Raw genomic sequence first — 17,374 nt, forward strand, 5'->3', positions numbered from 1 at the left:
ACAAGTCCCCCTTCTCCTCTGTCTCTTTGATATCCTTGGAGGTGCAGACCTTATATACAATGTCAGGCAACATCCCAACCTCATTGCACCCCCTCCTCCTGGGTCCAGAAGACCCTTGACTGCAACCTCTCCTCCTGTGTCCTCCATTTTGTCATCCCCTCCAGCATTGTCATTGTCATCATCATCCTCCCCATCCTCTGGCTCTCTTCACAGAGCAGATCGACCATGGGCCTGTTGCCTGTCTGGTCCAAACCTCCAATTATGTGAATCTCACAGTTCACTGTCATCCCCTTCTGAAACAGACCCAGTCTCTACTTTTGGTGTCACCACCAATGAGTTGGCTGCCACCATGAATCAAGTAGAAATGCTCACAAACCTCCTGCCTTCTCCTACAAGAAGTGGATGTCTGGCCACTTGGCCCTTAACCCTGTCAGACCCATGTTACTGGCAAATGTGTTACTCTTGTCACTGCCTTGGACACATTCATGTCAACTGCAACTTGTATGAATGCCCCCTGTGTTGCACCACTTGTCCTGGACATACCCAGGCCCAATGCCTGTCCTTACACCCTCATTGTCCCTTACATGAAAGAATCACTACACCCAGGCTAGTAGATGATCAAACTCTCATTGACAGTGAGGACAATGACAGGCACAATGACAATTTCGATTTTGATGACTCTGCCATCACCAACATGACCAGAGAACCTTATGGAGAGTAGTTTGAAGTTGGGGACTTCAAGCCTTAGAAGGGGGGTAATGTTATGTTTTATCCTTGTTTTTGCCTCATTGCTACCTTGTTTCCTTCTGCTGGATGTTCTTTCCTTTCTCAGCCATCTTCTCCTTGTTCCAATGGCCTTTTACTTCCATCACTAGCAATATTCCCTTGTGCCTCATTTGGGACATGCAATGTTGTTGTTCAACCAATAGCATAGATAACTCATTACATGTGGATGCCTCATGATCCATTTACATGTAGTATATAGTCTGCCAGCTCAAGTCCTGGAACCCCAGACTTGAGCTGCTCAATCATATGCAGTGTTCCTCAGAACTTTGCCCTCAGAGTCCCTAACCTGGTGTAGGAAAAGTCCAAGTAGCTGTATAATATGAGCTAGATGGCTTAGATAACAACAATAAAAATGAAGGGAACAAGTTGCTCATCCCAAGGGATTCTGGACTGCCAAGACTAGAAGGTGAGACCCTGCACTTTGTAGCAGTAGTGATTCGTGACATGCACAGTGTGGTCCATGGAGTAGTACTGGTGATGCAAGCAGTGCAAGCAGTGTGCATAGTTCATGTGTGGTGGTATGCAGAACATGCAGTGTAGACAAAGTGGAAAAGAAACTTGTGTTGACCTTCTGAGTGCCAAAAGGTCCCATTCTGTACCTAAGTACAGGGCTTTATAGTCTGGGAAAACCCAGAACCTAAGTAAGACAAGGTACAAGTAGAGGAAGGCCATGTGACAGCATGTACATACAAGACAGGCCTGAACAGAGGCTGCAGGTATACTACTAATGAAACAGGAACAGAGACCATGTTAAAAGAAAGAGTCTGAAGGAAGGGAAGTGACTGAAGCACAGCAGCTGCATGAGAGGAGTGAGGGTGTGGGAAGGTAGTGCATGAGCAATGGTGGATACAAGTGGTAAGGGGATGTAATGGTAGTCATGGAATGGTCAATGATAGGGGCTTATGTGTCCAGGGAATGTGGATTCCCTACACCTGCAGGGGACTTAGATGCTGACCATCCCCAGTCAGCCTTGTGGCGCAGAGGACATAAACAGCTTTGCCACATGGTGATAGCAAAGGTGTGGTGCTGAGGGTTCAAGGCACAGCAGATGCTCCTGCACTGGCAGAGGCTGACAATCCATACAAGCAATGGACTGTGGAGGAAGTGGAAGCATGTGCAAAGGTGGAGCAAGATGTTCAGATGGGAGAGGAGACTGCAGTGGAGCTCAGCAATGATGGTGCAGTGAAGATGTCACACATGGAAGTTCTGCAGCCAGCACACAAGGTAAGTCAACACAGGCATGTCTTCCAGTCTCACTGACACTGCCACCACACAGCACTCTTGGCAGACTGTTGCTGAGAGTGATGAAGAGCCTGCCTGGCCAAAGATCCATATCCCACATCAGTAAACCACTTTGTGTGCTGGCAGTCCTAGGGAATCTGTCCAGTGCTGGACAGCTTTGGACAGCTTTGGCCAGCAAAAGTGATTTACTGATGCAGCCATGGGTACAATCACCCACAAGGAGCCATGCATGCAGTGCACTCTGAAGGGGGTTTCTTGTACCAGAACATTGGGCAGGACCTGCAATACCTGTGTGAGGATCAAGCAGGGCTGTGAAAAGTTGAGCAAAGTGGCAGGCAAGAAGGTGCAGGTGGGCACATCAGTTGGTAAGTAGCAGTTGTGTCTTGATGCATCCAAGGCTAATCTACTACAGTGTGATCCATGAAGGCCCCTAAGGCCAGTCCATTGAAGTGGGGTCACAATGATGATGACAACAACAACATTGTGGAGGTGGTCAAGAGCAGGGTCCATGGAAAAGGAAAGGCACTGGTGCATGGTAGACTGGATGACAAGACTGCCATGGCTTTGTCTCAAGTGCTGACGATGGTGAGGGCCAAGGCTGTGGCTTTGCATGCAGCCACCATGTGTCTGCAGGTCCACATTGACCAGCTCATGGAGGCCCTCGAAGACCTTGGCATAGAGTAGATGACCACATAGTTTGTAGACACCCTTCTGCATCCTGTCCCATTTTTGCTGTGGCCTGCATCTTATGTGCAGGAATGTACCAAGCCTTGTCTTGTCCCTGGTAGTTGTGATGTCAGGCATTGTGAAAGACCTCTGTCCATGTGGTGAGGAACTGGCCCTAGATTGGCTGCAGTATCATATTGTGCATGGGGTACTGCCTGACTTGTCTTCTTTGTGCAACTTTTGACTTCTCTCAGCAGTGAGTCCTCATAGAATGGTCTTGACAGTAGGATGTGATGGATTCTTGAAGAGAGAACAAAGGGACTGTTTATTGGGTAACTGGGATGGTCTTTGGGTATCAATTGCAAGGAGACAGAAGAAGAACTGAAAGGAAAACAGATCAAGGTGCACACACTGACTGCACATTTGAAGAAGAAATGCACAGGGTAGTTGCAAGTATCCATGGTATATAGTGGCCGAGGATGGCATCAGCAAGACTAGTAAGAGAGATAGGAGAAACATTGTTTTAGCTATATACTTATTTTTGTTATGTTTCTGGATGGTTTTTGACTTTTTGTTAGCAGTTTTTACGTTTTTTTGTGTGAGGACTAGCTATCAGTAGAATCACCAGATGAAACCCAGGGTGGAACAGATGTCTCTGGTTGGAACCCAGGGTAAAACAGATAAAAGGAAACAAACTATGTTTGGTATCGAGTGGTGTGTGGGTTACCCCTGCAGGGGACTTTGAACACTGACTGTCCCCAGTCAGCATGGGGAAAGGAATGAGGGTAGCAGAAGAGGCTGTGGAGAGGCAGGCAAAGCTGCGGAAGGAGGTAGGGGTATCGTTGGAGGAGAGGGTATGGAGGCAAGTAGGAAGGAAAGAAGGGGAGGGCACAATGGACAGGCTGTGGGTGCCAGAAAGGGCAGATAGTCAGCTGTCCAAGGCAAAATCCTCTACCTCATCATCAGTGGGGTCATCCTCAGTCTCCTCAAGAAGGCAGTCTAGTTCTTCATCATCTAACCCAGTAATGTGAGTCATGGTCACATGGGTTTGAGACCATGGGTGGTAGGGAAGTAGGCAGAATGCAGTGAAGCAGAGTCTCAAGATGGAGCCATCCAACTCAGCCAGCAGGTATGAGCCCCCAGTGGTCCAATGAAGGACAACCATGGGGCCAGTGTACCACAACTTCATCTTCCAGTTCAGTTCTTTCTCTACATGGGAGTTGCAAATGAGCATGAGGGTGCCAGGAATGAAGTTATGGTCTTTAATGTGACACTGAAAGGCAGCTTCAAACTGCTGGATAGACTGGAAGCATGTGCAGAGGACATTATTGCAGACCTGGTCTAGGTCATCCTGACACTTCTGTAACTGGCATGTACACCAAGCAATCAGTTCTGTGGTAGTCAGCAGTGTTGCATCATCGTGGGATAGGGGCAAAAGGAAAGTAGCCTCAGCAAGGTCAAATGGGAACAGTCATTCGACACCATGTACCATGAAATAGGGGGATAGACCCATGGACTTCAAGATGGTGACTCACTCAGCCCAGAACACAGAGTGTGCAATGGTGTGCCAGTGGCAGTCATTGTTCTTGCAGCTCTTCATGATAGCCTCACACACATCATAGTGGTGACACTCTACAATGCTGTTAGCCTGAGAGTTGTAAGGAGAGATACAGATGTGACAGATATGATAATGCATGGCTAGGGCATCTAAGGCTTGAATGAATGTGGGACCATTGTCAGTGACAATCTTGGAAAGTGGACCCCAATGGCATAGAATGTCCTCAAAGATGAAGGACACGAGCACAGTACTATTATCCACCTGCAACATGCACCACTCAGGATATGAGGTGAGCATGCATCAGGCCTATACTATGTAGTGGTAGCTGCCAGCTTTGGGCATTAGCATTGTGTCAATGTGAGCTTTATGAAACAGGCCCCCCTATCATGGGCACAGTGGGAGGGATATGAAGCTTCTGCATCTAGCAGATCTGGCATTCATGACAAGTGTGAACATACCACTTCACATCCTTGACAAGCAGAGGCCACCAAATGCAAAGGAGAAGGTGGGTGTGGACCATGAAGACACCTTTGTGTCCAAGGTCATCATGCACTTCTTTGATGAGATGATACCACTTGGACTCATTGATGACTAGCTGGTGCCATCTATGCAGTTCCCTATGCCTTAAGCTACCATCTAGGAGGAAGAAGCAGCTGGCTGAATTAAAGTGCATCAGTAAAGTCAGGAGGTCACTTGCAGGTCATGAGGAATGTGTGGATCATTTCTATCTTTGCCTTGTGTGCCTGAGCTTTTGTGGACTGCAGAATGGCAGGGTTGTCAGGGGTATTGGAAGGGTTATCAGCATGGGCAGTCACAGAGAATGCAAGATAGAAGGATGCAGGCAGTGGGAGGCCTGCTTGATGGTAAGTGGGTGGCAGTAAGGAATGATGATCTTGATTGGAAAGGGATGTAGGAGGCAGGCAGTCATTGACAGCCTCTGTAGAGAAATAGTAAAAATGGTCTAGCCAATCCTCATGGTCATCATCCTTGGGCAGGTCAAGTTCCAACCACAGACAGTGGGACAAGCCATCAGGGCTGGCATGCCTGTCTGCAGGAACATGCACAAGTTTGAACGAGAAGAGGAGGACACCAGCAATCCACCAATTGATTGTCATGGTAGGCTGCAGATCTGGGTTATTTATCATGCCCTTGATATACTTTGCATCTACCTCCACAGTGAAGTTAGTGAGACTGAAGATGTATATGCATACTGCATGCAATGTGCAGAAGAGGCCATACAACTCAAGCTTAGCCTGGGAGTAACAGCTTTCCACTTTGTTGAGGATAATGGATCTGAAGCAACTAGGGTATTGTTTTCTGTCTTTGCTAAGCTGATAAAGGATGTAGCTAACTGTGATGACCAAAGTGTCAACTGCTAACATTACTTCACAACCACACTCATAGTCAATCCTTTGGAGTGCAGGGGACTTTATGATTTTGTCCTTGAGCCATTGTGGCTCATCCCATGTGAACAGTATGTCTTTCCACATGGGTGCAACTAGCAGCCACATGATCTTGGCAAAGTCTTTGATGAAGATGCAGAGGACACTGCAAACACTGAGGAAACCGCAAACCTGTGTCAGGTTGTAGCACTTGGGCCAGTTGTGGATCTTTTGTACTTTGCTTTCCTCAGGGATGTGACCTTCAAAGGTGCACTTGTGGCCAATGATCACAGCAGACAGAGTGGCTAGCATGAACTTCTTTTCCAAGATGGTGGCTCCAATGTTCTGCAAATGCTGAAGGATGCAGTTAACGGCTATACAGTGATTCCAGATAAATTTCCAAATCCCAGGATTCTCTGGGATAGTCTCATAGGACCTGTCTGTGCACTGATAGCAGGTGGTCTCAGATTTTATGGGGACATCATCTATGAAAGGCAAGGTATGATGTAGGATCTCATCTTGGAGGACAAATGCAGTATCTCCCTGGTATACCTGGACCACATTTGCATGACCTTGCAGCAGAGTAGTAAGCTGATGTGGTCTGAGCAGGGTACCAAAGGTGGTGAGGTTGTGGGAATCAATGTGAAGTGTGTGCTGGTCATACCCAGAGTAGAGGTCCATCATCACATACACCACATATCCAGCAAAGGATTCCACAAGATGTTCTATGAAGGGTGGGATGGATGCATTGCAGATGGTTACTGCATTTAGGGGCTGTAAGTCATGCACAAGGTGAAGAGACTTTCCATCTTTCTTTACTATGCAGAACCAGCAGGAGCAGTAAGCTGCTGTAGAAGGTTCATACATGCTGGACTTGATGCAATCTTTAATCATCTCTATGACTTGGGCATGTATTGTGCTTGGAATAGGGATATTGCATTGGACCCAAGGCATGTGCAGGATTGTGGGAATCTTTACAGGTGGGAAATAGTGTTTGTCTAGGTGTCTGCACTCTGTGATGTCCCAAGTGAATGCAGGCTCATGGACCAAGTTGAGCCAAGTCACAAGTTTGAGTTCCTCTGGCCAAAGCCAAATCTGCAGGATCAAGGTCAAGCTCCACAGCCCATTCAGCAGTGAAGCAGATGCCTGGAGCGAAGTCTGGTGGATGTGTAGGAAGTGGTTGGAGACCAGTGAGCAGATTGTCAGGCAGGCTGCACATGATGTGGTATTCTTCCACCATTGGGGCAGGTACCACCTGAACCTTCTTGGCAACTGGCTTGTAAACAAGAGTGCAAACTGCAGGATCTAATTGGTAAACACTGCTGAAAGTGGCTATAGCAGAGGGGTTTAGTATGGTCTGAGCTGAGTGGAGGAGAGGAAAGTGAAAGCAGGCAAGGGTATTCCTGCAGGTATGTTCCACAGCATGAGTGCCATAGGCAAAGGGAAGTTTGTTGAAGTGAAGGTTAGAGATGAGACTGTGGGACTGTGGAATGGATAACAGCAGCTAAACAGGAAACAGGACATCTTAGTAGGCTCTCCCTGACCATTTGGTGGATCATTGATACTCAAAAACCCCATTCGACAATACTCTGGTGACTATGGCAGTGCTTGCCACACTTACAGTGCAGACAGCCCTTGTGCCATGGGTGCATGGGCAGAGTGTACTTGTGGCCATCATTTGGGTCACAGAGAGTGATCTGCTGTCCACCATCAGGATAGTCATTTGTTACTGCACTCATAAGGCAGATGAATGGATGCCCAAGAAGCATGTTGGAGTTGGTGTGTTCAATTACTTGAACCTGGAGTATGACTGGTCCAGCTCCAAAGTTGAGTTTCAGGTTCTCTAGAACACCTACAGTAATGTCCTTAGACATGTTAGCAGAGGTTATAGTCATGAGATGGTCACTGTGCAACAGCAGCCCAATCTTTTCCCAGATGTGCCCAAGCATAGCAATGATTTCCAAGCTGGAATCTAGTACACAATTGATTGTGACATCAGTCCTGGGGACCTTGGCTTCAATGCAGTGGAGTGGTAGAGTGTGGTGAGCTATGATGGAACTGTTGTCACCATGGATGACACAATCTCCATACTTGTGTGCAGTTTGTTGAGGGTCATGACTGGTCAGTTCATTTACATGTACTCCCTCATCATCATTGCTATGAACTACCTCAATCTCATTGGTGGTGATGTGTTTCACCATGGTGATGTCCCTGAACTGTTTGTGAAACTCAGGGGCTACTGTGAATTGTTCCTTGACTGGCAAGGCAATGCTGGTTTTGAGTATGTGCTCCACAATATGCTTGGGCACAGCATCATGTTCAAGAGGGGACAAGTAATGATACTGGTTCTGATTGCAAGCTGCTGGGTACAGTGTTTGTGATGGGACAACTGCTGTGGGTGTGGGATCCTTGCATGCAGGCATCAGAGCAGGATTAGTCAGGGGAACATATGGTTTTGTAGTGGTGGATGTTGGCACAGGTGCAGATGGCTTGGATGCCTGGTGAGCAGCACATGAACTCTGAACACCAGGGGAAATGATTTCCTCTTTGACAGTGGCTATGCAAGGATCTACTTGTGGAGGGTTGGCCAGATGTGCCACATGTTGAGCTGTAATCTCAACCCCATCAAAGCAGGCTTTCTTTTCTGTGGGACACGACTGTGCCCTTGTTACCTTTGTCTGCCTGATATGTAGCCCAAGCTTGGGTGACACACACCTGAAAGTCAGGGTCATCTAAGTCAGTGGCTGATTTGTCTACATCCTGGATGGTGTTCAGAAAGGCAGATGGCTGGATCTCCAACTGCACATCGACTTTGGGGTGAGCAACACAAAAGAGGTTAGTGGTGCCTTGTGCAGCTGTGTTGCATGGAGCAGCAGGAGTTGCAGTGCATGCACTGGCCTGGTCTCTGTCAGCCATGACATGGTCAGCAGCTTCTTTCAGTGAGTTGCATTCAGGGAAGCACAGAATTCAGCTTCCATCTGTGAGGTAGAGACAGTTGTCCATACCCCTTGTGATCTTACCAGCACAGATATAGACTTCAATGAGTGTGCACATCCTTGTCCAGTGATTGGGGTCTGCACAGAAGCTGCAGCCAGGTCTGCATTGCTGTGGTGGGTGCTGTGTCTGCAAGTTGTATTCTTGTTTGATGACAGTACCAGCAGGTGGCACCTGTGGCATGTAGGCTGGCAAGGGAGGTGCAGCCAGTGAGGCTGTGGTTGCCAATGTCAGTAGCATGCTATGAAGGGCAGATCCTGTCAGAAGGAACTTGGCAGCTTTGATGACTTCTGCAAGTGGGTATGGGTCATCTGGGTGGAGGTTGGTGCAGACTATGGAGAGTTAATGACAAATATGATCTGTGATGGCCCTTGGGAAGCTATTAAGGAACATGGAGTCCCATTCTGTCTCTGCAAGCTTTTTAGTTTTAATGAGGAGGGCAGAGATCTTAGCGAATTTCTGCTGGTATTCTCCAAGGTTGTCCTGGTTTTACATAGGCTTGGACTGGTATTCTTTGATGAGGTACTGCAAGTCTGTGCAGCAGTAGCAGTTGTCACCCTTGCAGCCAGGGTACAAGCCCTTAACAGCAACTATGAAGGCATCCCAGTCATCAGCTGTAGGTGTGGCTTCCAGAAGTGTTTGCCAGACCTTGGCTTCTTCCAGGTCAGCATAGTGGATTGCAGCTCTGATCTTGCCATGGTCATCAAGGGCAGTGAGAGTACCAAGGAAGTTGATGACTTTGAGGTATTGCAGGAGCTGCATGGGGGAATCTCTGCTAAATTTAGGTGAGTTTTGTGTACCACAGAGTGGCATCTGAAACTGAGGATTAGCCATTGGTGGGTTAACCTGTGGTGGCAGCACCAGATTGGTAATGGGTGGAACAGGTATTGGTTGCAGATGTGGAGTGGTTGGTATAGTGCACAAGTGGACTGGTGGAAGTGTTGGCAGGTTACTAATTGGCTGATGGGTGGTCTGTGACTGAGTGAGTGGTCATGGCAGTGTGGCAGATGGATCTGAGAGTCTGGGTATAGATTTGGAGGCATCAAAGAGATGGGAAAGAGAGGGCATTGGTGATGATGAATCAGATGATGTGACAGGTGTTAAAGGTGATGGCAGGGTTTTGGGTCTTCAGGGAGTCGAGTGGATAAAGCCACCAGGAAGGTCAGGGGCAGTGAGATCTAGGTGATCCAGCATGATGGATATCTGATCTGCTGAAATATCAGGAGGAGTGATTGTGGGTAGTACCCATGGAATGTCAGCAGGTAATTGTGCATGATCCAGTGTTATGGGTGAAACAGGGTGGAAGAGGTTAGAGTCTTCTGATAGGTTGAGGTTGCAAAAGTGCAGGCATGAATTTTCTAGTTTGGTGCATTCAGCAGTGTGCCTGAGCAACCTTCTGGAAGTAACAGCAGAATCCCTTGCAGTGGGCTCCAGTTGTAGGAAAAGTCCAAGTAGCTGTATAATATGAGCTAGATGGCTTAGATAACAACAATAAAAATGAAGAGAATGAATTGCTAATCCAAAGGGATTCTGGACTGCTGAGACTAGATGGTGAGACCCTGCACATTGTAGCAATAGCAATTTGTGACATGTGTGGCATGGTCCACAGCATAGTACTGGCAATGTGAGCAGTGTGAGTGGTGTGCATAGTTTGTGTGTGGCAGTATGTGGAACATGCAGTGTAGACAAAGTGGAAAAGAAACTTGTGTTGACCTTCTGAGTGCCAAAAGGTCCCATTCTGTACCTAAGTACAGGGCTTTATAGTCTGGGAAAACCCAGAACCTAAGTAAGACAAGGTACAAGTAGAGGAAGGCCATGTGACAGTGTGTACATACAAGACAGGCCTGAACAGAGGCTGCAGGTATACTACTAACAAAAAGGGAACAGAGACTGTGTTAAAAGAAAGAGTCTGAAGGAAGGGAAGTGACCAAAGCACAGTGGCCACACGAGAGGAGTGAGGGCATGGGAATGTAGCACATGAACAATGGTGGATATGAGCAGCAAAGGGATGTAATGGTAGTCATGGAATGGTCAATGATAGGGGCTTATGCATCCAGGGAATGTGGATTCCCTACACTGGACTTCTCTTACTGGTGTTGCCAAATCCTCTGTCATTTACAGAGGTTGCTGTAGCTGTTGCTTCAGTAGAAACCATTAGCCTGCAGCTGAGCTCAACCTATGTCTCAACTTCAGTCAAGCATAACAAGTGCTGTAGAAATGTGTGGAGTATGAGGATCTTTCCCAATTTTGGAAGGTAGGATTGTGTGGCTGAGCACTATAAGCAAGTGTGGGAATGGTGTTGGTATCTGTGGAAATGGGGGAGATACATCAAAAACTGGAATGCTGTACATGGGTGCTAAGAACTTTTATAGGCACTTAACCTGCTTCCTTCTCTTTTCTTTGGCAATGATGACTCATTCTTGTGTGAAGGATGACTGCCAACATTCCTGGATGTCTTTCTTCACATTAGGGCTCTAGTCTTGCATCTCCATTCATCAGCATTATCTATGTCCAAGTCACCAAACACCTTTGGTGTGTGACACTGGTTGGTTTCCCATGGTCCCAGTCTTATTCCTGTGCTCCCAGCCTTGACTCCAGACCTCTGGACTTGGCCCCTGACTTCTGGCCTTGACTCTGGTCAACTGGACTTAGCCCCCATCACCTGGACTTGAAGCCCAGTCACCTGAGGGTAAACCTATACTTGACACTGCTACCCAGATGCAAAATGAAGAGATTAGAGCACAACTACTTGATGAGATGGATTCAGAGCTCACCAGTTGGACAGATACATCATCTAACTCTTCCCCTAGCCCACTGAGCCTGATGATCATTTCCCCTGTCTTCCTGGAATCACCAATCCTTTCAGCATGGGATCCATGTCAGTTGACTCAGAATCAGCATCTACTCAGGAAAAAGGGGACTTTGCTATAGGTGGTTTTTTTTGCTTCTTTTGGCCCTTTTTTTGCCATTTTTCAGTTATAAAGTGACAAATGATGACAAAAAGTGCTGAAAGACCACTTCAGTCACCCCCCCAGGGGACCTATTAGGTTCATATATTCTTATAGATGTATCCACCTAATAGGTGTTGACCACCTGGGTATTCTCAGTGACTGCTGGAGATTCACCAGGCCCTGGAGATTCTCCAGAGCAAGGTGTCAGACATGGAATTTCTCCAGGATTATTACATCTATAACAGAGTGCCTGGCGTCCAAATGGGGCTTTCCCCAGTGGGTTAATAGACCTATGTCCTGAGTATCCTGGGGGATTCTCCAGCCTAAATGGACCTGTTGTCTGGGCAGCCTGGGGGATTCCCCAGCATAAATGGACCTGTTCTCAGGGCATGCTGGGGGATTCCCCAGCCCAAATGGACCTGTTCTCTGGGCATGCTGGGGGATTCTCCAGCCTAAATGGACCTGTTCTCTGGGCATGCTGGGGGATTCCCCAGCCTAAATGGACCTGTTCCCAGTGCATCCTGGGGGTTTCCCCAGCCTGAATGGACCAGGTCCCAGGGCATCCAGCCCAAAAAGACCTATTCCAAGATGATCATGGGAACCTCCAGTTCAAATAGACCACCATCACAGCATGAAGGATCAATCAAAATGATTTGGAGTCTCCATGTTGCTGACAGGAGTGTGTATCATGCCAAGTACCTATTTCCATGGCATCTGATCTGAGCACTCTATACAATATGTGAAAAAGCATGGCCATAGACCACTAAGGAAAGATTGGTGACATCTGATGGAGGGAGTAGAATATACTTGGTGATGGTGATTGCCCAGGCACAGCAGACATACTTTCACCATGCTTCCCAAGGCTTCAGTGATCTCCAGTCTTGGCCATTGCATACAAGTCAAAGATTGTCCAGGTCTTAATGGAATTTTCCCACTGACTCTGGGGATCCACAGGGTATGCAGCAGATCCTCCAGGAAATGCTTGGAATTTCCCAGCTAACTCTTGTCTCTAGAGGCTCTCCAAGCAATGCTGGGGATTCTCCCACCCACTCTGCAGATTCTCCAAGCTATGTCCTGGGGATTCTCCAAGCACTGCTGGGGATTCTCCAAGTGCTACTGAGGATTCTCCAACTGACTCTGGGGATTCTCCAGGCAATGCTGGGGATTCTCCAACCCACTCTGGGGATTCTCCAAGCACTGCTGGGGATTCTCCAGGCAATACTGGGGATTCTCCAGGCAATGCTGGGGATTCCCCAACCCACTCTGGAGATTCTCCAAGCACTGCTGGGGATTCTCCAAGTTATGTCCAGGGGATTCTCTAACCAACTCTGGCATGTCTATGTTGGTAGCTACTGAGAACTCTTCCCCCTGAAGCCTAGGGCAGAGCCCCATTCCCTTCACATGGACATCATAGCTCTAGTGGATGTCTGGTTCCATGGATTTCACATTCCTATCTCATGCATAGCAGTTTGTGCCCAAATACAATCTGTATTTATGATAGGGTATGCTATCAGATTGAATATGCATAGGCATGAGGAGAAAATGAATGGTCTTGTAAGGGTATTGTAGTTACAATGGTAACAAAAAGACCATGGTGGATAATGGACAAAATGAATGATGGCAGACATTACACAAAGGAAGGATATGCAGGGGGAAGATGATACAGCCACAGGGTATCATAGTTACATGTTAACAATGCAAACATGTTGAACTGGAGTGTACATGAGCCAGTAGCAAGTGATTGATCAAGATGAAAACATGCCTAGTAGTGGTTGCATCAATCATGGGTGTGATGGGAATGTCCATCAGAGTCATCAGAGTCATGATGATGATGTCTCTTGTGGGGAGGGCTTTGATAAATGTATTCAACCACACTGTGCATGTTAGTCTCATTGTACATGTAGGCCACCCAGCAACATGCCTTCAGTGAGTTCTTCCCTGTTGTGAAGGACCACCATGACCACTCTCATTGTCCTGATATCCTCTATAGCACTTGTGTGACTCATGCTGAGGGTGGTGGCAAGGATGTGGGGTCAGAGAGTAGTTATTAGAAGGGGGGTGATGATGATATGCAGCTGCTGGAGCAAGATATGTGTGATGATCACCATGTGATGATGGACCTTGTGGAGATGACCACAGTGACTCCTCAACAGGGGATGAAGGAGGGAGAGGGGAGTGGTGGGATGCTGGCTGAGTGGAACAAGGTCCATAGGATGGCAATTGCCCTCGCCTCAGGTGGTGTGATCCTGCAGGAGAGGGGTGATGTGTGCAGGATGGTGATTGCTGTCATTGGGTGTGGTGGGATGTTGAGGGAGACACATGGCACCACACAGGTGGCTGGGGTAATCTATAAGCTGGGGATAAAGAAGGCACAGTCATATGGTGGGTGTTGGATGCTGCTGGCAAGGGGTGACATCTGTTGGATGGCACTTGTCCTCACACAGGTTGGTCAGGGAAAGATGAAGGGGCACTTCTCTCCTTAAACTTGTCACCTTTAGGGAGGGCCTTAACAAATGCATCTGAATCAGAAAGAACACAGAGGTGCCAGTTCAATGTGTTCACCACAAGCAGGATGTCACACATCCTTGCATCACTGTGGTGAAATAGCTCAATCTGATCTGGATTATTCATGTCAGTGAGGGCGACCATTTCATGTCAACAACTCACCATCAGTCCACTTCTTGAGGTAAAATGATGAATTCAGCAAAGGGACAAGGTATTCAGCTTGGTCTTCATCATCTAGTGGAGCCTCAGCATGGTAATCTGCACCCATTGACTCTTTCAGGAAAGGAACAGTCAGAGCATGAAGTTCATCAGCATTGAGGCATTTGACATTGAAATCTGGACCAACAGCAGGGACTCCAGCAGGCCAATCAGTGATGGTACACTGGTGAACATACAGCAGATCAAGCAACAACTTCCAAGAAACATTTCTCTGGCCTTGTTTGATACCATTCTCTTCTGTGGCAGCACTTCAGAGGATGAATATGAATCAAATAGATTTATTGACATATGCAATTTATGGAGTATGATTGTAGGTAAAACTTGCCAATTGTGATCACACCTGTATTCTTGAGGTTTTAATCCCAGTGCATGGTCATAATGGGGTTGTGACAGCACATTAAAGTCAGGAAGAGGCACCAAAGCAGCAGAGTTAAGGATTTTATACCTAAAGAAAAGTCAGTGGGCCATTGTACATGGCATATGTTATACATACTTGATAATTGTGGACAGGTATTCTAATAATTGTGTTATGTTGGTCTGCCTCTCACTCACAAGCTGCATGAGAAGGGAGGATCCAGCAAAGATTCCTTGGGATTGGCATGCAGCTTCATCACTCCCACTATAAATTACACATCTGAAGACATGTATGCCCTCCACATTGCACCAAGTTTGTGCCTGTACAAGAAGTTATTCAAGAAGCAAACAATCACAATGGTATTACCCACCCCTTGTGTAAAGGAGCCACAGCAAGCCATTACATGGCCCACCATTGCCTTGGAACTGATGTCTTTGGACCCACTGACACACTCACTCCAATACTTCTGGATCTCAGCCCACAGTTGAGGATGTTCATCCTCATCTTTATGGTCCTCATAGTGCTTGGTGTGATGCCTACAGTAGTCTTTGGTTTCCTCTGCAATTGAATCAACATGGAGTCAAAACTGCAACAAGTTAGGATGTACTGACCTGCAGATGCTTTTGGATTGGTATGTGCATACCAAGCCTGATGCATGTTCCACACAGATTCAGCATGAGTTGCCTTTGTGGTAAGACCAGCAGCAGCCATGATTGACCCAAGAGTCTTGCCATACTCATCTGCAATCACCTGGGCTTCTTGAGTGGTGTGCATGCCAAGTGCCTGTGCCTTTTGTATGGCTTCCAAGGGAAGCTGCCCTGGTTTGAAGCACAGTAAGCCTGCTTCTGCACTGGATGCATCCTCGCATTGACTGAGGTCACTGGCTAGGGTAGGTGCAGAGGGTGTGACTACTACCTTGCAGAAGGCACAATGTCATCCTTCAGGTTTCCTATGCATCCCAGTCATCTCCAAGCCATTGGGGAGGTCTCCAGTGTCTCTAGGTCCATCCTCATCTTCAGAGGATGTGTTGGCTAGGGCACAAGATTTCCCTTTGGCTTCCCTATGCCTCCTGGTCACAGAGCTGTCAGTGTTGCCTTCAGTATCAGCAGCTCCATCTTCTTCTTCTGATGAGGATGGAGAAGGGAGAGGGAGTGTGGAAGGATGGTTATCAGTATCATAATTGCCAGCACAGATTTCTCTCAGGGTTTGTTTGCATTTAAGGTCACACCTCTGGTCAGCTGACCAATCACTGTCTATTCAATGACACATGTAAATTATGTGAATAATGCAGTTTAATCAAATAAACAAACCTGATGCACTTTCATGCTCAACATCATCATGTTGAACAGAGTCCATCATATTTTCAACAGCTTGGTGACCATCATGATCCACCAGGTTCTCTGAGACCAGATCACCTTCAGCTTGCACCATAATCTCAACAGCTTGTTCATCCTCTTCACTGTCATTGGGGGTAACAGCTGGTGGCAACCTTGAGAAGGAATACAGCTACATACATAGATCACACACTTACACTTTTCATGACCCTGCTCAGCAACTATATCTTCCATAGAAATGATGCCCAATCATAGCTGCTCAAGGGCAACAGTGCAGTCAAGCTTCATACTGTTCTGGAGTGTAACCTGTCTCATCTGGAAGGAGTCAAGGTACTGATCCTCGCATTCTTTCTCTGCCAACCCTTGTGAAGAATTGTGACTGGAGTGCAGTTGGAGAGGGGGACATCGAGCTACAGAGCTGGATTTGCAGTTCTGAAAACAGTGGTCAGTAAGCAAAAAAAAAAAAAAAAGGTAGCACTACACACTGGGCACTCCTCACCACCATCCCCTGACATTGGCTCGTGTGTTTCAGAAATTGTATCCTGATTTCTGCCTCATGCTGATGGAAAGAGTTGAGACAGTAGTACACAAGACACAGGAAGTAGGTCTGTGCTCACATTTGACTACCTGGTGACAGGCCTTTGCACCACATGAAGGTTGGGCTTTGGTGGGTGAAGTGATGGTAGGATTGACTCTCTTTGACCTCCAGTGTAGGGAGTGGTATACTCCCTGAGGCCAAAATAGGGATGCCAACACCAAAATTCTGCTGTTACCAAAGTTGACCCCTATCAGAGTTCCACATCTGTCATCTTCAGAATTATTGCATCAGCCTCATGTGCTGCCTTGCCTGTCAAACCTTCAGAGCTCCCTTGTCTGTCAGTAATGCACACCAGTCATCATCCCAGAATTCCATGTCAACATCAACCTGACATATGTCTATCTGGAATTCCACAGTTGTGTTGCCTCATCCTTCACCTTGCCATGTAGCTGGGAAATCATGCAGATCATCAGTAATAAACTCCAGTTACCCCTCTCGTTCCTTTCCCATGAATCCTTTGCCACAATGTGAGAACCCCTTTGCATCTACGGCCTCTATCCTTCATGTATGCTACTCTATGGTACATGGTATGCTTGTTCTGTTGAAAGATACCTGTCTTTCCCTTTTGTTTCTCTCAGTTACTGCTTTTCAGTTTGTTTTCACATGATTCTGTAGTGTGTTGACATCTGTCACATCTCCCTTTATTTTTCGGAATTTTTACTTCACCCACCCCACAATATCCCAATCAGTACCTTACTCTCCATGTACTATATAATTCTGCCTCAGCAACAGAAAAATACCACCCATCTTTTGGAGTCACTATCCAAGTCATTCATGTGTCTAG

At 47.1% G+C, this 17,374-nt stretch overlaps 2 protein-coding genes across 2 annotated transcripts; one reads left to right on the forward strand and one right to left on the reverse strand.

Annotated features, from left to right (window-relative positions):
- Positions 1-1,663: 1,663 nt before the first annotated feature.
- F5J12DRAFT_897045 (uncharacterized protein) lies at positions 1,664-2,134 on the forward strand (the record flags this gene model as incomplete). Its single annotated transcript, XM_051747993.1, has 3 exons — positions 1,664-1,749; positions 1,800-2,010; positions 2,063-2,134. The coding sequence occupies 3 exons, from the start codon at positions 1,664-1,666 to the stop codon at positions 2,132-2,134; spliced, it is 369 nt and encodes a 122-aa protein (XP_051595822.1).
- An 11,881-nt stretch (positions 2,135-14,015) lies between these two features.
- F5J12DRAFT_786008 (uncharacterized protein) lies at positions 14,016-16,905 on the reverse strand (the record flags this gene model as incomplete). Its single annotated transcript, XM_051743347.1, has 13 exons — positions 14,016-14,197; positions 14,247-14,551; positions 14,644-14,748; positions 14,797-14,978; positions 15,071-15,216; positions 15,270-15,542; positions 15,887-15,907; positions 15,969-16,136; positions 16,190-16,219; positions 16,283-16,424; positions 16,478-16,541; positions 16,610-16,755; positions 16,849-16,905. 13 exons carry the CDS (start codon positions 16,903-16,905, stop codon positions 14,016-14,018), a joined length of 1,821 nt encoding a protein of 606 aa, XP_051595823.1.
- Positions 16,906-17,374: the final 469 nt, after the last annotated feature.

This window comes from Pisolithus orientalis (assembly GCF_024613125.1).
Source record: "Pisolithus orientalis strain OTSU chromosome Unknown F5J12scaffold_47, whole genome shotgun sequence".
Classification (NCBI taxonomy): Eukaryota; Fungi; Basidiomycota; class Agaricomycetes; order Boletales; family Pisolithaceae; genus Pisolithus; species Pisolithus orientalis.